The sequence below is a fragment of the Mobula birostris genome, chromosome 14, assembly GCF_030028105.1.
Source record: "Mobula birostris isolate sMobBir1 chromosome 14, sMobBir1.hap1, whole genome shotgun sequence".
Classification (NCBI taxonomy): Eukaryota; Metazoa; Chordata; class Chondrichthyes; order Myliobatiformes; family Myliobatidae; genus Mobula; species Mobula birostris.
Genome location: NC_092383.1, coordinates 8,231,022 through 8,254,641, shown reverse-complemented (window position 1 = coordinate 8,254,641; position 23,620 = coordinate 8,231,022). Strand labels below are relative to the sequence as shown.

Sequence of the window (23,620 nt, the reverse complement as noted above, 5' to 3'; positions counted from 1 at the left end):
TGGTGACATTACTAGAAGTAAAAGCCTAATACTTAAGTAAATGGCAGAATTGGCCCTACGTCGTCCAGATGGCAACTGTGCTCTCCTGTCTGTTAATATACAACAGAGTTGGCTTGTAAATCAAGCATTCCATTTGTTTAGGCGCTTGAGTTACTTTAAAGTTACAGTACCACAGTTCTACCCAGGTGGCCATGACTTAAGCTGCAGGCTTGTCCATTACATCATTTAATGACTGTAGCTGGAATTTACATTAGCAACTGGATTCAAGGTTCTGCATACCCAGACCTGAGCTTCTCTCTCTCCTCTGGCTTCTACCAGAGTTTAATAAAGCCAGAGGTATCAATTTAGGGTAGTGGGTCAGAAATTTAGAGGGAAGTTGAGAGGGGCCTTTGTCACCCAGAGAGTGGTGAGTACCTGAAATGCAAGAGATTCTGCAGATGCTGGAAATCCAGAGTAACATACACACAAAATGATATTACCTTCAGGAAGGAGGTACAAGAGCCTTTAGGTCTCACACCACCAGGTTCAGGAACAGTTATTACCCCTCAACCATCAGGTCCCACACCACCAGGTTCAGGAACAGTTATGACCCCTCAACCATCAGGTCCCTCACCACCAGGTTCAGGAACAGTTATGACCCCTCAACCATCAGGTCCCACACCACCAGGTTCAGGAACAGTTATTACCCTTCAACCATCAGGTCCCACACCACCAGGTTCAGGAACAGTTATTACCCTACAACCATCAGGTCCCACACCCAGGTTCAGGAACAGTTATTACCCCTCAACCATCAGGTCCCACACCACCAGGTTCAGGAACAGTTATTACCCTACAACCATCAGGTCCCACACCACCAGGTTCAGGAACAGTTATTACCCTACAACCATCAGGTCCCACACCACCAGGTTCAGGAACAGTTATTACCCCACAACCATCAGGTCCCACACCACCAGGTTCAGGAACAGTTATTACCCCTCAACCATCAGGTCCCCACACCACCAGGTTCAGGAACAGTTATTACCCTACAACCATCAGGTCCCACACCACCAGGTTCAGGAACAGTTATTACCCCTCAACCATCAGGTCCCACACCACCAGGTTCAGGAACAGTTATTACCCTACAACCAGCAGGTCCCACACCACCAGGTTCAGGAACAGTTGTTACCCCTCAACCATCAGGTCCCACACCACCAGGTTCAGGAACAGTTATTACTCCTGAACCATCAGGTCCCACACCACCAGGTTCAGGAACAGTTATTACCCTACAACCATCAGGTCCCACACCACCAGGTTCAGGAACAGTTATTACCCCTCAACCATCAGGTCCCACACCACCAGGTTCAGGAACAGTTATTATCCTACAACCATCAGGTCCCACACCACCAGGTTCAGGAACAGTTGTTACCCCTCAACCATCAGGTCCCACACCACCAGGTTCAGGAACAGTTATTACTCCTGAACCATCAGGTCCCACACCACCAGGTTCAGGAACAGTTATTACCCTACAACCATCAGGTCCCACACCACCAGGTTCAGGAACAGTTATTACCCCTCAACCATCAGGTCCCACACCACCAGGTTCAGGAACAGTTGTTACCCCTCAACCATCAGGTCCCACACCACCAGGTTCAGGAACAGTTATTACCCCTCAACCATCAGGTCCCACACCACCAGGTTCAGGAACAGTTATTACTCTACAACCATCAGGTCCCACACCACCAGGTTCAGGAACAGTTGTTACCCCTCAACCATCAGGTCCCACACCACCAGGTTCAGGAACAGTTATTATCCCACAACCATCAGGTCCCACACCACCAGGTTCAGGAACAGTTATTACCCCTCAACCATCAGGTCCCACACCACCAGGTTCAGGAACAGTTATTACCCCTCAACCATCAGGCTCCTGAACCAGTGTGGATAACTTCACTCACCAAAGCTCTGAACTGATTTTATAACGTACAGACTCACTTTCAAATCATGTTGTCAGTTTTTTTTATTTGCACTACTTGTTTTCATTTGCACACTAGTGGTTTGACAGCCTTTGTTTACATATAGATTTTCATAAATTCTATTGTACTTCTTTATTTTCCTGTAAACGCCTGCAAGAAACTGGATCTCAAGATAGCATATGAATAAAGACAAAGTCCTTGACATTACACGCTCCAAAGGCCAGACCGAGCTGTGTGTAGACATGGGTCTGTGAGGTGAATGGACTGGCAGGCAAACGTTCTGAATGATTTTCTTCAGCTAGTAGAACTATTTGGTCAACTTTCTCACCTCCTACCACCCGACTAGTCTAAATATGTAATGGAGTTGTTGACGCAGCATGGGCCTCGAGATCCATCAATTAGTTCATGGAGGTCCAGGCATTCCATTTGGGAAGCTCTGGGTGTTATAAAGTTTGCAGGAAACCCCTGCCTTCCTTGGCTGTGCTTTGCTCACCACGGGTCAAATTCCACCAGCAAAGGTCCATGGCTGCAGACTACCACCTCTGCAGGACTTGTATGTGTCCAGGACAAAGAAATCATTGAGGACACTGCCTGGCCAGAAAACTGCCTTTTCAAAAGGTTCCCTTCTGGAAAGCACTAGAGGGCTATTAAAACAAAAACTTCACACCATTTTAAAAGCTAATCTGATCAATCATTCTAGTTAGCCCCTCCCACCCCCTGGATCTATTACCCCAGTCACTGCACTGTAAATACTTTAAACCACTTTTTATAATGCTGTTTACCTCGTAAATACATGCTGGTATTTATGTATTTATGCAGATTTAATTCTGATTCTGATTATGATTATGAGGACACGCAGTCCCCTTTTATTGTCATTTAGTAATGCATGCATTAAGAAATTACATACCTGTCCTTTAACATCTATTTTTTATATTTTATGATACTCTTTATAATTGTTGAATGTTGTTTATGTTGTATGTGGTGCCAGCACACCACAGCAAATCCCTAATACATGTGAATGTATATGGGGAATAAAGTTGATCCTTGATCTGTTCCCCGTATCACTCAAAGGTGCCTCTCATCCACTGATCCTCCTTGTCTCTCTTTCCAAGCCAAGAGTGGCACTCTTGGCCCATCAGCCACTCTACCTACCGGAACACTAAGGGACACAACTTCACTCACAGTTTCACTGTGGTTGATGTTTTACAGAGAATCAGTGCCTCTGAGGTCAGTTCTGGCCTGCTGTACTTTGGCCGCAGTATCCACGGACAGCTGGACATGAATGATGACGGGCTGGTGGATTTGGCAGTCGGAGCTCTTGGCAGCGCCGTCCAGTTATGGTTTGTTCATTGATGCATTTATCGTGTTTTTTTTAATGATCTGTTCAGTCACAGATTCCACTGTTAGTCCCAGCTCAACCACTTCTCCACAGAACTGAGCACATGACCTGGGCTGATAACAATCCCAAAAGATTATAGAAAGGCTTTTTTTTAAAAGATCAGCTTTATTTGTCATATGTACATTGAAACATACAGTGAAGTGCATTCTTTGCATCAATGACCCACACAGTCTGAACCTGCAAGTGTTGCCACGCCTCTGGCTTCATCTACTCAGTAACTCTAACCCGTATGTTGTTGACATGAGGGAGGAAACTAGAGCTCTCCAGTGAAAACCCACAGGGTCACAGGGAGAAGGTACAAATTCCTTAAAGACAGCAGCAGGGATTGAACTCAATATTCCAATTGCTGGCACTGTAAAACATTATGCTCAGCACTACGTGGTTCACAGTTCTGTCCCTGGTCCAGAGTGAGTTAACTGATTTCACTAACAAGAGAAAATCTGCAGATGCTGGAAATCAAAGCAACACACACAAAATGCTGGAGGAATCCTGCAGGGCTGGCAGTATCTATCCTTCCTCCTACCCCCTTTTTCTTCCTTCCATGCCCCTCTGTTTTCTTTTCAAATCTTTTTATTGTTATATTATACAGAAAAAAATAACATGAGTACATTGAAGTAACAATACTTACAATGTCTCCAAAAAGACATTATCTTAAAAATTGAAAAAAAAACTTGTGAAAACTAAGCAGAAAAGTGAGAAAATAAAAAGAACCCATTAGGTGTACAACCCCGGAGCCATGCGTCATACAAAAAGCTTCTAAAAATAAACATCAAACCGCCAGCAAGAAAAGAAAATATACTAAAAAAATTTACAATTAGATCATGGAAAAATTATATCAATTAGCTCAAATGATAATAACGAGCAAATGAGCCCCATCTTTTCTCAAAATCAAATAAAGGTTCAAAGGTTCGGCTTCTAATTTTCTCCAAACTAAGACATAGCATCACTTGACAGAACTGTTGTGACAAAGTGGGAGCTGATGTATCCTTTCACTTCAACAAAATGGCCCTCCTAGCTATCAATGTAACAAATGCAATAACATGTTGGTCAGACACAGAAATACCATGAATATTTTGAGGAATTATTCCAAAAAGCAGTTAATTTATTAGGTTGTAGATCAATTTTAAGTGCTTTAGAAATTGTTGAAAAAACCGACTTCCAGAACTGTTTCAATATAGAACAAGACCAAAATATATGTGTCAGTGTAGCTATCTCAGTTTTACATCTATCACAATGATGATCAACATTATGCCCTTCTCTTCTCTACTATCAGACGCACACTTCTCTTTCACCAGTCATCTTCCCAGCTCTTTACTTCATCCCTCCCCCTCCCAGTTTCACCTGTCAGCTTGTGTTTCTCCCTCCCCTCCCCCCCACCTTTAAAATCTACTATTCATCTTTTTTTTCTCCAGTCCTACTGGAGGGTCTCGGCCCAAGGCGTCGACTGCACTTTTTTCCACAGCTGCTGCCTGGCCTGCTGAGTTCCTCCAGCATTTTGTGTGTGCTGACTGATTTCACTACCAGCCACTTTTCCTTTCCTTTCTCTCAGCTTCCCCAAACATTGAGTCAGAGGCTTCCTCACCTCTTGCATTCCAGCATGTGTGTCCTTTTGTAAGACCTCCTGCCTATTACAATGGTGTGAAGATGCTGAGTGCTTGGCAATCCTACAACAACCACTTGAAGAATATTCTGAAACCCACAATGCAGCTTTTGTTCTATAACATCGGGAAGGAGGTACAGGAGCCTTAGGTCCCACACCACCAGGTTCAGGAACAATTATTACCCCTCAACCATCAGGCTCCTGAACCAGCACTGATAACTTCACCCACCTCAGCCCTGAAAAGATTCCACAACCTACACTCACATTCAAAGACTCTACAACTCATGTTCTCAGTATATTTGCACATTGATTGGTTGACAGTTTTTGTTTATAAAGACTTTTTCATAAATTCTATGTATTTCTTTATTTACCTGTAAATGCCTGCAAGAAAATGAATCTCAAGATAGTATATGATGGCATAAACCTTGATAATAAATTTACTTTGACTTTGACGTGTGTCCTTTCGAAAGCCCTCCTCTTGTCTGTGAAGATGTTGATTGTTTTGCAGAGTTTTCTGAAAGCCACAAGGCACATTTTGTCTCCTGTGGTCATGTGGTTCAAAGAAAGCAGTCTTGTTGCTTCAGTGTGGCTGAGTAACCAAGGAATTTATCGCCCTGTGCTCCTCAGGTCTCGCAGCATCATCCAGGTCAATGCCAGCATGAGGTTTGAACCACCCAAGATCAACATCTTCAACAAAGACTGCAGGAGGAATGACAAGGAGTGCAGCTGTATGACCATCTTCATCTGTTTTACAGTCACGGCCAAAACACCGGGACTTCAGAACAACACCCTGGGTGAGTCTGACATTGGGTTAACATACCAGGAGCATTTGATGGCTTTGGGGCTGTACTCACTGGGGTTTAAATAATGAGGGGGATATCATTAAAATCTACTGAATGTTGAAAGGACTAGATAGAGTGGATGTGTTTCCATCAGTTGGAGAGTCTAGGACCTGAGGGCACAGCCTTGGAATAGAAGGACTTGCCTTTAGAACAGAGATAAGGAGGAATTTCTTGAACTCGAGGGCGGTGAGTCTGTGGAATTCCTAGCCACAGATGGCTATGGAGGCTAAGATATTGGGTATATTTAAAATGGTGGTCGACAGATTCTTGATTAGTAAGGATATCAAAAGCTAGGAGCAGAAGGCAGGAGAGTGGAATTGAAAATAAAGCAGCCATGACGTAATGGTGGGGCAGGCGCAATAGGCCAGATTCTGCTCCTCTGTCATGTGGTTTTACAAAGCAGGAAACTGATGTTCATTGGCAAACCGGCTGACTTCGCTGTCTGTTCAAACATTGATAAGTTGCTTCTATGCTGGTCAGGGTGCCTAAACTCCCAACCCCATCCTATACCACAAAACTAGTCCTGGTGGTAACAGTAGTCCTGATAATGTAACTGCATATGGAACTCTGTCCACTTTAGTAAGTATAACATAGAACAGCAGAACACAGGAGCAAGTCTTAGTGTGCCTAACTAAATAGATGATATCAAATGTCTCACTAAGCTAAATCCATTCTGACTACACAATGTTCATAACCCTCCATTCTCTGCACAATCCTCAGTCTGTTTAACAATCTCTTAATTACCTCTGTTGTATTTGCCCTAGTGGTGATACCCACCCCAGCCAGATTAAATATACTCATGACATTTTATTAAGTACCTCCTATATCTAATAGTGGCCACTGAGTGTATGTTCATGGTCTTCTGCTGCTGTAGCCCATGCACTTCAAGGTCTGACATGTTGTGCATTCTGCACACCACAGTTGTAACATGTGGATAAGTTACTGTCACCTTCCTGTCAGCTTGAACCAGTCTAGCTGTTCTCCTCCGACATCGCTCGTTAACAAGGTGTTTTTGCCCACAGAACTGCCACTCACTGGATGTTTTTTTTCTTTCTCCCAGCATTCTCAATAAACTCTTAAGACTGTTATGTCCCAGCAGATCAGTAGCCTCTGAGGTGTCACAGTCACAGTCACAGTCACAGTCACAGTCACAGTCACAGTCACAGTCACAGTCACAGTCACAGTCACAGTCACAGTCACCACATTTCTTTCCCATTCTGATGTTCGGCCTGACCAACAACTGAACCTGTTGACCATGTCTGCATGCTTTTATCTACTGAGTTGATGCCACATAATTGGCTGATTAGATACCTGCATTAATGAGCAGGTGTACAGGTGCACCTAATCAAGTGGCCACTGAGTATATAGCAATTTAATGCTTCTTAAGCTTCAATTCTGTTGGAATGATGGTCTGTCTGTGCGCTCACCTTTCCCCTTCCATATAGGAGGTAATGGTGCAGCTCTTTGAAACCCTGGTTAGACCTCCTTGGAATATTGCGTTCAGTTCTGGTCACCTCATTATGGGAAGGATGTGGAAGTTTTAGAGAGGGTGTAGAGGAGATTTACCAGGGTGCTGCATAGATTAAAGAGGAAGTCTTATGAAGATAAGTTGAGCGAGCTTGGGCTTTTCTCACTGGCACAAAGGAGGATGAGAGATGGTGATAGACATGTACAAGAGGTATAGATCAAGTGGACATCCAGAGCAGAAATGGCTGATGCAAGAGGACATACTTTTAATGTGATTGGAGGAAGGGATCACAAGATCACAAGACAAAGGAGCAGAAGTAGGCCATTCGGCCCATCGGGTCTGCTCCGTCACTCCACCACGAGCTAAACTATTCTCCCATCTAGTTCCAATTTCCAGCTTTTTCCCCATATCCCTCAATACCCTGACTAATTAGATACCTGTCAATCTCCTCCTTAAGCACCCTCAATGATCGGGCCTCCACAGCTGTATGTGGCAACGAATTCCATAAATCCATGACCCTCTGGCTAAAAAAATTTCTCCTCATCTCTGCTTTAAATGGGTACCCTCTGATTCTAAGACTGTGGCCTCTTGTCCTGGACTCACCCGCCAAGGGAAACAGCCTTTCCACATCTACTCTGTCCATCTCCTCTGTATAGGGATGATGTCAGAGGTAAGGTTTTTGCACGGAGCAGTAGGTGCAGTGGTGGTGAAACAGACGGAAGCATAACGGATAGCTAAGAAACTCTTAGATAGGCCGCTGGAGGATAGAAAATGGATAGTTCTGTAGGAGGGAAGGGTTAGATTGATCTTGGGGTACGTTAAAAGATCAGCTCACTTTGTGGGCCATAGGGCCTCTACTATGCTGTCATGTTCGATGTTCGACATTCTATTTCTAATGCCAGTGGTGACTGATGACAAGATTTAAGATCTGGAATGTGCTGGTTTACAGAAAACCTCAAAATTTTCCCCTCTGGCTCAGTTATAACTGGCTTGTGGCCAGATTTTATCTGCCGAAGCCTTGGGATGTTATACTACAGTACATACACTCTATTATTCATTCAGAAGATACTGCCAGCATTAATGGTCCGTCTCTAATTCCAGTAGGCATTTCTGGGAGTCTGGAGTCACACATAGGCTGACTGAGAAAAGAAACCAGATTTCTTTCTCTGAAGAACATTAGCCACAATCCATTGTTAACTTTACTAGGTCCAGCTCTTTCTTCTTTCCAGATATTAAGTGATTGGAACTAAGTTGAGGTGTACGAGATGACAAGAGGCATACATTGAATGGATAGCCAGTGACTTTTTCCCAGGGCGGAAATGGCTAATGCAAGGAGCATAATTTTGAAGTGTTTGTAGGAAAGTATAGGGGGGATTTCATAAGATATAGGAGCAGAATTAGGCCATTTGGCCCATCAAGTCTGCTATGCCATTTCATCATGGCTGATCCATTTTCCCTCTCAGCCTCAATCTCCTGCCTTCTCCCTGTATCCCTTCGCACCCTGACCAATCAAGAATATATCAAACTCTGCTTTAAATATGCTCAATGACTTGGCCTCCACAGCCACCTGTGGAGATGAATTCCACAGATTCACCACTCTCTGGCTAAAGAAATTATTCCTCATCTCAGTTTTAAAGGGACACTCTCCTATTCTGGGGCTTTAACCTCTGGTCTTAGACTCTCCCACCATGTGAAACATCCTCTCCACATCCACTCTATCAAAGTCTTTCATCATTCAATAGGTTCTTCTGAATTCCAGTGAGTTCAGGCTGAGAGCCATCAAACACTCTTCATATGACAAGCTGTTCAATCCAAAATCATTTTCATGAACCTCCTTTGAACCCTCTCTAATGTCAGCATATCCTTTCTTAGGGTGCATTTAAGGCAGAGGTTGATAGATTCTTGATAAGTCAGGGTGTGAAAGGTTACTGGAGAAGTCATGAGAATGGGGTTGAGAGGGAAATGAATCAGCCATGATCAAATGGCAGAGCAGACTTGATGGGCTGAATGGCCTATTTCTGCTCCTATGTCTTATGGACTTGTGTTTCTGTGTAAGCTTCATAGATATGCTGTGCCTTTTGAACCAGTGTTTCTGGATGAATCGAGTAACTTTGATTTAGTAACGAATTATCTCTGCTACTTTACCCATTATACCTAATGTGTTGTTCAATTCAAGACCCACACAAGAGATTCAATGATTGAATCTTTTGTCTAAGCCGACAAGTTGTTAAGGAAGAATCACACTCGTGAAAGCATTGGCTTCGGACAAGATGTTTAAAGTCTTAAAGGTAGATATTATGACAATTTTAAGGAACAATGTAATTCTCCCTGTGTGGCCACCGTTTGTCCCTGACTAGTACTACTGAGGCCATTATTTGGACAATCTCTATCATAATAACTGCTTTTTGTGTGTTTCCGGCGTCTGCAGATTTTCTCTTGTTTTACATTTACAGTGGATTCCAGTTAATTGGGCCATCAGTTAATCGGGGCAGCCATTTATTTGGAGCAATTCTTAAAGAGCAAAAATTAATTGAGAAAATAGCCTGGATTCACTTCATTTCCTTGGTACATTATTCTGCTTAGCTGGGACAGAAGACTGTTGCCAAACAGTTTCTAACTAGCATCTGTCGCGTGCACTTGTGAGGTCTTCAGACACAACACTGTGTTCAGAGTGAACAATTTTTCAATAGCGTCTGTTGTGTGTGTTTGTGTTCAAAAAGCAGTGATTTTTTTCCACTGATAGTTGGGGAGAAGTAAGCAGTAAGACAATTCAGAACTGTTTTGCTCACTGCAGTTTCACGTATTCAGGCTTGGAGATGCCTCAATGACTATTGTCCAGTAGCACTTACATCCACAGTGATTAAGTGTTTTGAGAGGTTGGTGATGAAACGTATCAACAACTCCTGCCGGAGAAGCAACATGGACCTGCTTTCCCTACCGGAGCAAGAGGTCCACAGCAGATGCCTCCTCATTGGCTCTTCACTCAACCCCGGAGCATCTGGACAGCAAAGATGCTCTTTATCGACTACAGCTCAGCATTCAATACCATAATCCCCTCAATAAGCTTCAAAACCTCGGCCTCAAATCATTCTTGAGTAATTGGATCCTTGATTTCCTCACTTGCAAATCCCAGTCAGTTCAGGTTGGCAATAGCGTCTCCTCCACAATCTCCATCAGCACAGGTGCACCTCAAGGCTGTGTGCTTAGCCCACTGCTCTACTCACTTTACACTCATGACTGTTTGACTAAGCACAGTTCCAATGCCATACTTAAGTTTGCTGACAACACCACTGTCACTGGCTGAATCAAAGATGGTGACAAATCAGCATACAGGAGGGAGACTGAAAATCTGGCTGAGAGGTGGCACAACAGCAACCTCTTACTCAATGTTATCAAGACAAAGGAGCTGATTATTGACTTCAGGAGGAGGAAGCCAGAGGTTCATGAGCCAGTCCTCATCAGAGGATCAGGGGTGAAGAGGATCAGCAGCTTTAAATTCCTCGGTGTTATCATTTTGGAGGTCCTGTCCTGGACCTGTCACATAAGTGGAATCAGGAAGAAAGCACAGCATCCCCTCTACTTCCTTAGGAGTTTCCGAAGACATGGCATGACATCTAGAACTCTGACAAACTCCTCTAGATATGTGATGGAGAGTATATTGACTAACTTTATTATAGCCTGGTATGGAAACACCAATGCCCTTGAACAGGGAATCCTACAGAAAGTAATGGATATGACCCAGTCCATCACAGGTAAGATCCTCCTCTTCATTAAGCTTATCTATAGGAAGCGTTGTCACAGGAGTGCAGCATCCATCATCAGGGACCCCCATCACCCAGAACCTGCTCTCTTTCATTGATTGTATTATGGATTTAGATTATGAGAACACTCAGTCCTCGTTTACTGTCATTTAGAAATGCATGCATGCATTAAGAAATGATACAATGTTCCTCCAGAGTGATATCACAGAAAAACAGGACAAACCAAAGAAACACTGACAGAACTGCATAATTATAACATAATAGTTACAGCAGTGCAAAGCAATACCATAATTTGATGAAGGGCTGACCATGGGCACGGTAAAAAAGAAAGTCTCAAAGTCTCGATCGACTCCCAAGTCCCCGATAGCAGGCAGCAAAAGAGAGAAACTCCCTGCCATAAACCTCCAGGCACTGACAACTGCCAATGCATTAGAAGCACCCGACCACAGCCGACACTGAGTCCGTCCAAAAACTTCGAGCCTCCAACCAGCCCCTCTGACACAGCCTCTCCGAGCACCATCCTCTGCCGAGCGCTTCGACCCCGGCCCCGGCCGCCGAGCAACAAGCAAAGCCAAGGATTCGGGGCCCTCCCCTCCGGAGATTCTGGATCACACAGTAGCAGCGGCAGCAAAGCAGACATTTCAGAAGTTTCTCCAGATGTTCCTTCGTGCTCTCACATCTGTCTCCATCAAATCAGAATTGTGCACGGTACCCTACTTGACAGATAACAGACATCACCACCGAAGTGGCCGCGCGCACTGCTGTCGCACCACCATCTTCTCCTCCTCCCACAAGAAAATGAATCTCGTATATGAATGAATTTTCTTGTATACCCACCAGAAAATGAATCTCAGGGTTGCATATGGTGACATATATGTACTTTGATAATAAGTTTACCGTAACAGAATCACTGAAAGACTACATCAACTTGGACATTCAACTAGTGTGTAAAAGACAACAAACTGCAAATACAAAATGAAAGAAATAATAATAATAAATAGATAAGCAATAAATATTGAGAACGTGAGACAAAGAGTCCTTGAAAGTGAGTACATAATTTGTGGGAACACTTCAATGATGGGGCAAGTGAGGTTATCCCCTTTTGTTCAAGAGTGTGATGGTTGAGGGGTAATAGCTGTTCCTGAACCTGGTGGTGTGAGTCCTGAGGCTCCTGTACCATCTTCTTGGTGGTAGCAGTGAGAAGAGAGCATGTCCTGGGTGTTGGGGGGCCTCTTCTCCGACAGTGTGACATTTTCCACAGTTGCTCCACTTCAGAACTGCTTCGAATTTGCCTCCCAGTTCGCGCCCATGCAACTTTTTTAATCATAGTCATTAATTTTTCAGGATTTGATTACTCAAAGTTGCCACACAAGTTGTTAGGGTGATTGAGAAGGCATTTGGTGTGTTGGCTTTCTTTACTCGAGAGAGTGAGTTCAAGAGCCGTGAGGTAATGTTGCAGCTCTTTAAAACTCTGATTAGGCCACACTTGGAGTATTGTGTTCAGTTCTGGTTGCCTCATTATAGGAATGGTGTGGAAGCTTTAGAGGAGGTGCAGAGAAGGTTTACCAGGGTGATGCCTGGATTAGAGAACATGTCTTATGGGGGTAGATTGAGCGAGCTGAGGCTTTTCTCTTTGAAGCGAAGGAAGAAGAGAGATAGAGGCGTACAAGGTGATAAGCGGCTTAGACTGAGCATACAGACAGAAGTTTTCACCGGGTGAAAATGGTTAATATGAGGGGAATAGCATAGCAGTTAGCACAACTCTTTACAGTGCCAACTGTAAGATCGAGGTTCGATTCCTGCAGCTGTAAGTAAGAAGTTTGTACATTCTCCCCAGGACCATGTGGGTTTCCTCCAGGTGCTCCGATTTCCTCCCACATTTCAAAGACACGCAGGTTGGGGCTAGTTTTTTGTAGGCATGCTATGTTGGTGCTGGAAGCATGGTGACACTTGACTGCTGCCCAGCATAGCCCTTGCTGATTTGATTTGAAGTAAATAACACATTTCAGTGTATGTTTCGATGTACATGTTGACAAATAAAGCTATCTATTAAAGATCTTTAGCATTCATTTGCCTGTCTAAGAGCCTTTTGAACATGTCTATCATATTTATGATTATGAGGACACGCAGTCTCCTTTTATTGTCATTTAGTAATGCATGCATTAAGAAATGATAAAATGTTTTTCCAGAATGATATCACGAAAAACACATGACAAACCGGCTTAAAAACTAACAAAAACCACATAATTATAACATATAGTTACAACAGTGCAAAGCAATACCGTAATTTGAAAAGAACAGACCATGGCACAGTAAAAGTCTCAGTCTCCCGAAAGTCATCTCACGCAGACGGTAAACCTCCAGCACCGCCAACTTGCCGGTGCAACATCGCGGAAGCATCCGACCACAGTCGGAGTCCGTCCGAAAAACTCCGAGCCTCCGACCACCTATTTGACACTGAGCACCGAGCACCATCTCTGCTGAGCGCTTCGACCCCGGCCCTGGCAACAGCCGATACGCGAAGCCGAGGATTTGGGGCCTTCGTCTCCGGAGATTCTCGAGCGCACAGTAGCGGCAGCAGCAAAACAGGCATTTCAGAAGTTACTCCAGATGTTCCTCTGCGCTTCTCACGGCTATCTCCATCAAATCCGGATTGAGCACGGCCCCAAGTTACACATACGATATCATTCGGAACGGACACGGGTGCTGCGTCATGCCGCCATCTTCTCCTCCCTCCTCCTTGCCTCCAACACCCACCCTTGTCAATGTATTCCAGGCACCCATCACTCCATCTGTGTAAAAAATATCCTGCACATCTCCTTAGCTCCTGATTCTGATTCTGATCTCTTTTACTTACCCCGCTCATATTAAGTGCATTACCTTTAGTATTAGACATTTCAAACCTATTTAAACAGTTACTGGCTGCCCACCGCTGCCTCTCATAGTCTTATAAACCTCAATCAGATCTTCTCTCAGCCTCTGCCATTCCAGAGAAAAGAGCTCAAAACGACATTGGTAACTGAATTTAATTTCAAGAGTTGCCCTGCTGGGAGCTGAGCTCAGGTCATGTTTTATTAGCTCACGACTCTGGTGATTTAACAACTCCGCCAGTTGCGTACCAATAGCCGGTAAAAGGCCAGGACCCCTGGGGATGAAGCTGAAACCTCTGAAATCAGAGATTGCACTTTCTGAGGAAGCTTAAACAAACATCATTCCCCACTAACATCTTAACTACATTCTACAGAGGCGTGGTTGAGAGTGTGCTGACCTTTTGCATCACAACCTGGTACTCCAGCTGCAGTGCTGTCGACAAAAAAGCCTTGCAGAGGGTGGTTAGGGGAGCAGAGAAGATTATTGGGGTCTCCCTACCTTCTGTCCAAGACCTCTTTCAGAGTCGATGCCCTCCAGAAGACACGGTACATCATTAGAGACCCCTCACACCCTCTCCATGAACTGTTTGTTCTTCTGCCATGAGGCAAACGTTACAGGAGCATCAAAAACTAAAACCACAAGGCTACTAAACAGCTTCCTCCCACAGGCAGTCAGACTGCTAAATAGCTGCTCTACCTGACTCTGCTTTGGACACTTTTAACTTGCACTGGACACTTATATCTTGATTTTAACTGACATGTGGCTGTTGTGTTTTACTATTTATTGTTATGTTTATTATTTAGTGTTGCGTTTGTTACGTTATGATTGCACTGCTCCTGGGAAACGCTGTCTCATTCTGCCCTGCAGAGCTGATGTACGGTTAGAATGACAATAAAGTTTTCTGAATCTTGAATCTTTGAATTAATTGCAATGTTAGCATTCATCTTCAAGGATTAGAGTATAAAAGCAAAGATGTAGTGCTAAGGCTTTATGAGGCATTGGTCAGACCGCACTTGGAGCACTGTGAGCAGTTTTGGGCCCCTTATCAAAGAAGGGATGTGCTGGCATTGGATAGGATCCAGAGGAGATTCACGAGAATGATCCCAGGAATGAAAGGGTAAGCGTTTGATGGTTCTCGGCCTGTTGTCACTGGAGTGTAGAAGAATGGGGAGAGATCTCATTGAAACCTATCGAATACTGAAAGGCCTAGAGAGCATGGATGTGGAGAGGACGTTTCCTATAGTGAGGGAGTCTATGACCGGAGGGCACAGCTTCAGAATAGAAGGACGCCCCTTTAGAACAGGGATGAGGAAGAATTTCTTTAGCCTGAGGGTCATGAACCTGTGGAATTCATTGCCAAAGGTGGCTGTGGAGGCCAAGTCATTGGGTATATTTAAAGCGAAAGTTGTAAGGTTCTTAAATATTAAGGTATCAGAGGTTACAGGGAGAAGGCAGGAGAAATGGGGTTGAGAGGGATAATAAATGACCCAAATTCTGCTTCTGTGTCTTACGGTCATATGCACTCATTTACGCATGTACAGAGAGCTGAGGGACTTACTTCCTGCTACTAACTAAAGCAATGCCTGAGCACTCTGGGGCAGCCTGGCCCAGTCTGATCATGTGGACAATATTCTGATTTTTATTTAGCCATAACGTACAACGTTTCCATCGACGAGCGAAGATTCACCCCCAGAGCACTCTTTGATGACAACTTCGAAAAGTATATCCACAGTAACATCAGCGTGGAGCCAGAGGTGGAAACGTGCGACCAGTTCAATTTCCACGTTCTGGTGAGTATCAGACTTTGGAGTGCATTTTCATAGCACCATAGAGTGCAGAAACAAGCCCTTCGGCCCACAGATTCCATGCTAGCAATCAGCTATCCATTCACACCAGCAACACTCAAATGAACTGGAGGAACTCGGCAGGTCAGGCAGTATCTATGGAGGGAAATGGACAGTCAGTGTTTCGGGTCGGGAACCTTTGACACTAACCTTACTTCATTCTCCCCACTTTCAGTCAACACCCCTCACATTGTACCACTCACCTACACGAGGGGCAAGTTGCAGGTACACAGCAATATACAGACAGAGGTGTACAAGATGGTAAGAGGCATAGTTCAAGTGGACAGCCAGAGTGAAAATGGCTATTATGAGGAGGTATAACTTTTAGATGATTGGAGTAAAGTATGGAGGGGCTGTCAGAGATAACTTTTTTTTTTATACAGAGGGTGTTAGGCATATAGAACATATTGCCAGGGTTAGCAGCAGAGGCAGATAAATTAGAGACATTCAAGAGACCCTTAGATACACACAAATGATAGAAAAATGGAGGGCAACGTGGGAAGGAGAGATAGATTTATCTTGGAGTAGGTTAAAAGGTCGGCCCAATATTATGGGCTGACGGGCCTGTACTGTGTTGTAATATTCTAAGTTCTCTGTGTTAATGCACCAAAATGCATCTTTTAGAAACGTGGGAGGAAACTCATGGGGTCACTGACAGAACGTGCAAACTCCACTCAGATGGCACCTGCGGTCAGGTTCAAACTTGGGTCACTGAGCTACGAGGCAGCAGATCTCCCAGCTGCATCATGGCATTGTCAATTATGGCACCCACGCTCCCTGTGCCTTCACTAAATTGAAATTTAGGTCAAGGTGCCCGGCACTGACCTATCCACTCCTGAGACCCAAAATCTTGCGGGATTCCCTCGCTTCCTGCAATCCTTCCATCTTACCTGAGTGGCTCCAGTCAGCCCTGGAGTGGCCCTGCGTTCTGATCTCGTCCCCTTTCCCAGGACATTGCCCCTGCTCTGCCTCAGCTGAAGATGGATGAAGCAGCCTCGGGTTCCACCTTTGGCCTAATCCCGTTGGGCCTGCCAGAACCATGGGAGGATGGAGACAGGTTCCCAAGTGGTGTCAATGGTTCCTCAGGGCTTGCATGGAGAAAGTAGGGGTTGATTCAATGATGATCCTCAGCAGATACAGATAATTTCTTGCTTTAGTCTGAGACTCAGGCACAGTCCTGAGTGAATCACAGCTGATGCCAACTGGCAGAGGGATTTGAGACCTGGGTTGTGGATTGTGAGCTGGGTGAGTGTAGGAGCCATGTATTTATTTTCTGTCCGTCTGTATTACATTTTGAGTTGCACGTTTATTATGGGTAATTTGCCAAGTCGTTGAACTGAATGAGTATAGTTAAGTATTCACGCTTTGCCTTTAAGTTCTGTTTAGTCTAGGTGGAGCCAGGGTGAGCTGGGGGAAGGATTTTTTTGTTGTTGACTGATATTTACTTTGCTAGTTATGTTTAATTACACTAATGCTACTCGATCGTTTAGATCATTTGATCATTACTTTGCCATATTGCTAGATTTAGTTTTCTTTAACGCTACAAGATTGTTTGCCTTTGCTGGTTTCTTATAAAGGATCACATGAACTTCTTTGACTTTGAAAATTTGTTGTTGTGGAAAGCACATCCTACAGCATCAACCCTGGTTACGCAGTCTCTGAGCGGTTTTGGTTTGTTTTCAAGTAACAGTTATAGCGGGTATAAAGGACGAGCTGGGCAAGGTCCAAAGAAGGCAGTGCTTCCTCATGCCCTGGGAAGCCTCCTTCCTCAACCAGTCAGCTGCCTATTCACCCATCTCCAGCTGCAAATCCTCACCATTCTTCCTTCCACCGAGCCAACAATTACCTGTAAAAGGTAGAGTCATAGAAATCACACAGCATGGAAACAGGCCCTTGAGCCCCATGATGATCAGATGTCCATCCAAGGTAGTTCACTACCTTTGCTTTACACATTGAAAGGACATAGGTGGGACTAGCAACCCCAACATTTATTATGCAACTTCTATTGTAGCGCCACTGACCCGGGTTCAATTCCTTCGCTATCTGTGAGGAGTTTGTACTTTCTCCCCATGACCACATGGGTTTCCTCCAGGTGCTCCGGTTTCCTCCCACATTCCAAAGACGAATGGGTAAGATGGCCACATGGGTGTAATTGAGCAGTACGGGGTTGTTGGGCCGTAAGGGCCTGTTACCATGGTGTATGTCTGAATAAATAACATAAAGATAAACCATTTTGCATATTTCAACATGATTGCTCCCATTTTTTTTTTACTGAGGTCCAATCTACCATGAATTGGACCAGGTATTTCCAAGGCCTTATGCAAGTAAATTGGGTTGCCTCAAGGTGAGGCCACCCTCGGGGAGGAGGAGCAACACCTCATATTCCGTCTGGATAGCTTCCAACCTGATGGCATGAATATCAATTTATCCTTCTGGTGAACAAATCTGCCCCCCACCCCCCACCAACCGTCCTCTCATCCCCACTCTGGCCTTTCAGTTCTTCTCACCTGCCTATCACTTCTCCCAGGTGCCCCTCCTCCTTCCCTTTCTCCTATGGTCCACTCTCCTCTCCTGTCAGATTCTTATTTCACCAGCCCTTGACTATGCTACCTGAGCTGCTGGGCTCCACCAGCATTTTGTGTGTGTTGTGTATGATTGCCCTCTTTTTTTTAATTGAAGACCAATCACCCATGATTTGGACCAGGTCCTTCCAAGGCCATACGTAAGTAAATAGGGTCGGTGTACCTTCGCTCGGGCTTGGTTGGTTAATGGGCCTGTTTCCATATTCTGTGACTCAATAATCAGTTACTCCTGACAAACTATTTTGGGTTGCATTCAAGGTATTGTGCAGGCTACACAATGAAGGCGCTCCTGCAGTACTTTGCAATACTCTGGGGATGTGAGAAATCGGTATAAATTACCAAGTACTACTTCTGATCTGCAACCCCCCCCCCCCCCACCCGCCTCTGCTGAGCTCAGCCTTTTCTTTATTCCTTGCTTCCCCCAGGATACACTGGATTATGTGAGACCCATAGGATTCATACTGGACTTCGGCCTCATCGATCCCGAATATGGCCCCGTTTTGGATGACGGATGGCTAACGTCAGCCAAAGGCACGGTGGGTGGTGTGTGGTACGCATGTGTTATCACCTTAGGAGGTATGACTTGCACAATTCACTCACAAAGTTACTAAAACAGAGCTATACTTGTGTCTTAATTGAAGGCACTCTCTCTCACTTAACTCATGGGCACAAAGATACAAAGCTGTCAATCAAACACAGAGCACACGTGTTACTATCTTACTAAATGGAATTGTCGCAAACGTATTTAAAATGTGGCTGCATAGGGCAGTCCGGTCCTAGCAGTAAATATAACAGTTATACTAGTTGGTCAGTCTTACCAGGATTAGATTAGTAATACCAGTAATAGCATTCTGGTCCTACCAAGGAAGCTAGGGAATTTGAAATCTTTTTTAAAAAGGCTAAGAATTACACTGAGTGGCCATATTATTAGGCCCCACCTGTACCTAATAAAGTGGCCACTGAGTGTATGTTCATAGTCTTCTGCTGCTGTAGCCCATCCACTTCAAGTTTTGAAATGTGCATTCAGAGATGCTCTTTTGTGCACCACTGTTGTAGCACATGGTTATCTGAGTTACTGTCACCTTCCTGTCAGCTTGAACCAGTCTGGCCATTCTCCTCTGACCTTTCTCATTTACAAGGCATTTTCACCCACGGAACTGCCCCTAACTGGTTTTTTTTTTGATTTTTTTGCACCATTCTCTGTAAACACTAGAGACTGTTGTGCATGAAATCCCAGGAGATCAACAGTTTCTGAGATACTCAAACCACACCATATGGTATTCATCCCACAGTCAAACTCACATAGATCATATTTGTTCCCCATTCTGATGTTTGGTCCGAACAACGACTGAACCTCTTGACCACATCTGCATGCTTTTATGCGTTGAGTTGCTGCCAGATGATTGGCTGATTAGATATTTGCATTAACGAGCAGGTGTACATAATAAAGTGGCTGCTGATTGTATGTTTTTTTTTGTTACTCATTAGCAGATTGAACATAAAACTGTCAGATTTATGCAAACCCTCAACTAGTTCTCTCTAGGTCCAGGGTTGTGCAGAAGAATTTAAATCTAGTTTTTGGTGAACTCAAAATTTTATTAATGTGGAGCAAACACGTGTGAGTTAATCTATTATCACACATATTTTTGTATGACTATTAGGGAGTGGTGGCCAAGTCTTGCTCCCCTTGTGCGCCAAAAAACAACAAATTTCACGACATATGCCAGAGTAACAGTCATAGTCAAGGCACAGAGACAGGCCCTTCAGCCTGTCTAATCCATACTGAGCTATTAGTCTGCCTAGTCCCATTGACCTGCACCGAAACCACAGCCCTCTATTCCACTCCCACCCATGGAACCATCCAAACTTTTCTTAAATGTTGAAAGAAAGGCATCCATTAGTCTTGCGAGACCATGGATCTGCACCTGGAAAGTCTTCACTCTCCAGGGCGCAGGCCTGGACAAGGTTGTATGGAAGACCAGCAGTTGCCCATGCTGCAAGTCTCTCCTCTCCACAACACCAATGTTGTCCAAGAGAAGGGCATTAGGACCCATACAGCTTGGCACCGGTGTCATCACAGAGCACTGTGTGATTAAGGGTCTTGCTCAAGGACACAACACGCTGCCTTGGCTGGGGCTCGAACTCACGACCTTCAGATTGCTAGTTCAATGCTTTAACCACTTGGTCACGTGTTGAAATCTTACCCAAATCCACCATTTCCGCTGGCAGCTCGTTGCACACACTCATCACCCTCAGAGTGAAAAAGTGCCCCCCCCAAGATTCCCTTAAAAATTTCACCTTTCACCCTTAACTCTTGACCTGTAGTTCCCATCTCACCCAACCTCAGTGCTTGAATTTACCCTTTCTATTGTATTGTTGAGTGCCGTCGAGTCGTTGTTGACTCATGGCAACCCTGTGGATAGTTTAGTTGTCGTGGCAAGACGCGGAAGTAGATTGCCAGGCCTTCCTTCCACGCAGATACTGCTGCTGCCCAGGTTGGGACGTGGCTGGATTCGAACTCAGGGCCATCTGCCTTGAAGTCCAGTGCTGATGCCACTACACCACTGGCCGGACCACCCTATCTATACCCTGCATAATTTTGTATACCAGATGAGGTGCAGAAAGGTCGTTCTGAATGGCTGTCAGTTCAGTACCAGAGGTTCACAGTGTGAGGGACAAGTCAGTTAGGACAGAAATGGGAAGAAACTTTTCTTCCCAGGGAGAAGTGAAGCTGTGGAATTCTCCAGCAAAGAAAGCAATGGAAACCAAATCACTGAATACAAGAGTTGGGTGGTTTCTAGGTGCAGGAGATATAAGAGGTTAGGGTACAAGGCATTGAATGTGGATCATCAACTTTGCTAACATTGAAAGGAGAAGACTTGAGGGGCCAAAAGGCCTTCTCCTTCTCCTGTTTTTCTCAACTTTGTGCATATGATGGCTCGGCTGATAAGTTGAAAATAATGTACATGCTCAACTTTTAATGTAAGTAATAAGCTTTTAATGAATAATTAATGTATTGTTTAAAAATGAATTCGTCAGCCCAACAGGCAGTAAGTTGAAAGAGGATTCTATCTCTCTGGCATTCCTTTAAAAGGGCAGTCACAGTTGTGCAGCTAAGTGCAAACATTAGGCAGGTAATGCAGTCTGTGAGGGGACTCGCACTGGTTTAACGATAAACAGGAACCCACCATAAAATTCCCCAATGTGTCTGTCTGACTTTCACAAGGAGAGCTGGATTATGTGTCTTGGCACGAGGAGTTTGCGATGATTTCAGCCCTTGGCTGCTGTTTAAGGCATGGCACCAGTCTTGTGGGAGATGCTTCACTCCACAATGCCTCTCTCCCCACAGTCCTCCATTCCTCCCCCAGTCTCCACTACACCCCAGGTACCTGAGAGCTGGTTGACTGATGGTCTCAGATTCCAGAATGTAGCACATTTCATGTAGATTTCATCAGCCTGGGCAGTTGTTCAGCTTTCCACTTCCACCACTCTTCCAATGGCTGAATTTAGGGAGGATTCTGGCCAGTGTCACACGTAACTTCTACAGTCTGTGTGTTCTAATCACCCCCTGAGGACTCGGTATTCATGGACACCCTATGGTGTGGCACAGTGCCATTTGGAAATCCAAGGTCTCATTGCAATTTGGGCTGAGTTAGCTGAACTTGTATAAAACACATGGATTTATACAATACTTCAACACCGCTCTATAATGGTTTAAAGTATTTTTTTTCTGTGCAACAGTAGCTTATTAACCCTTTTTGCAGCTACATCTTCCCAGAAATAGAGAGGCGTTGTACTGGTTAAACTGAGCTATTGGTCTTGGCATATTGGCCTGGGGTTCAGTACAACCCCCGGGGGGCAGATCTGAGAGTGTTATAATCACTCTCCCCTCATCCCATCCACTTCTCCCCACCTCAAGCCAGAGGCCCAATGTCCACAAGCTGGAGGCTTGATGGTGTGTCTGGAAGTCAGAGGCTTGACATTTGCGAGTCTGGGGCAGAGGACTGTAGGTTTGGAGGCCCAGAGGCAACCTGTCCTGGAGCTGGAGTCTGACTCATGTGTGTGAATCGGTGGTGGGCACATGCAAGGGAGGAAAGGGGTTTGATTTGTTGTTATCGTTTTTCTTTTGTTTTGTTGCTGTAGTTGTGTTATTGTTGCATATGTTGTTCCGCTGAACATTGTGGGCATCCAATGTTGGCACCAGAATGTGTGGCAACACTTGCGGGCTTGCGCCCGGCACATCCCTAGGAGATGTTGCTAATGCAAACAATGCATTTCACTGTATGGTTGATGTATATTGACTGGCTGCATCACAGCCTGGTAATGGAAGCACCAATGCCCTTGAATGGAAATTCCTGTAAAAAGTAATGGTTATGGCCCAGTCCATCACAGGTAAAACCCTCCCCACACTATTGAGCACATCTACATGGAGCGCTGTCCCAGGAAAGCAGCATCCATCATCAGGGACCCCCAACACCCAGACCATGCTCTCTTCTCATTGCTGCCATCAGGAAGAAGGCATTAGAGCCTCAGGACCCTCACCACCAGGTTCAAGAACAGTTATTACCCCTCAGCTATCAGACTCTTGAAACCAGAGAGGATAACTTCACTCAATTTCACTCACCCCATCATTGAAATGTTCCCACTATCTATGGACTTCCTCTCAAGGACTCTTCATCGCATGATCTCAATATTTATTGCTTATTTATTTATTATTATTACCTTTTTTTGTACTTGTAATGTGAATTGTCCTTTGCTCACTGGTTAAATGCCCATTGGTGTAGTCTTTCATTGGTTCTGTTATGGTTATTACTCTATTATGGATTTACTGAGTATGCCCACAAGAAAATGAATCTTAGGGTTGTATATGGTGACATATATGTACTTAGATAATAAACTTACTTTGAATGAACAGTATGCAGGGCTGGTGTTTTAATTTTATCTCGGTGATGATAATAATAAATTAAACTAAGACTGGAATGGCTAATTTTTGGATGTGTTTCCACCACAGGTTGGCTTCTGGAGCGACTGTGGCGAGGATGAACACTGCGTGCCGGACCTGTCCCTACGAGCTCGTACTGACATCTATGGTAGCAGGTGGGTAGTCAGCCACAGCGGGAATCTACATCTTCTAACACGATTGTGAGCGCAATCGAGAAGACCATATAAAAGATTAAAAGATAGAAGTATTAGTTTTATTTGCTGTGCGTACGTTGAAACATAGAGTGAAATGTGTCCTTTACGTCAATGACCAACACAGTCTGAAGACCTATTGAGGGCAGCCCACAAGTGCCATCCCACTTC

The 23,620-nt window shown here is 44.6% G+C and overlaps 1 protein-coding gene across 1 annotated transcript in view; it reads left to right on the top strand.

The window, feature by feature from the left end:
* The window catches only part of itga11a (integrin, alpha 11a), a 217,425-nt gene that overhangs the window by 133,013 nt on the left and 60,792 nt on the right, over positions 1-23,620 (top strand). Inside the window, exons 15-19 of the mRNA XM_072278053.1 lie at positions 3,159-3,289; positions 5,576-5,742; positions 15,538-15,680; positions 18,742-18,852; positions 23,328-23,413. Coding sequence (XP_072134154.1) covers positions 3,159-3,289; positions 5,576-5,742; positions 15,538-15,680; positions 18,742-18,852; positions 23,328-23,413 — 638 coding nt within the window. The remainder of the gene's footprint in view (positions 1-3,158; positions 3,290-5,575; positions 5,743-15,537; positions 15,681-18,741; positions 18,853-23,327; positions 23,414-23,620) is intronic.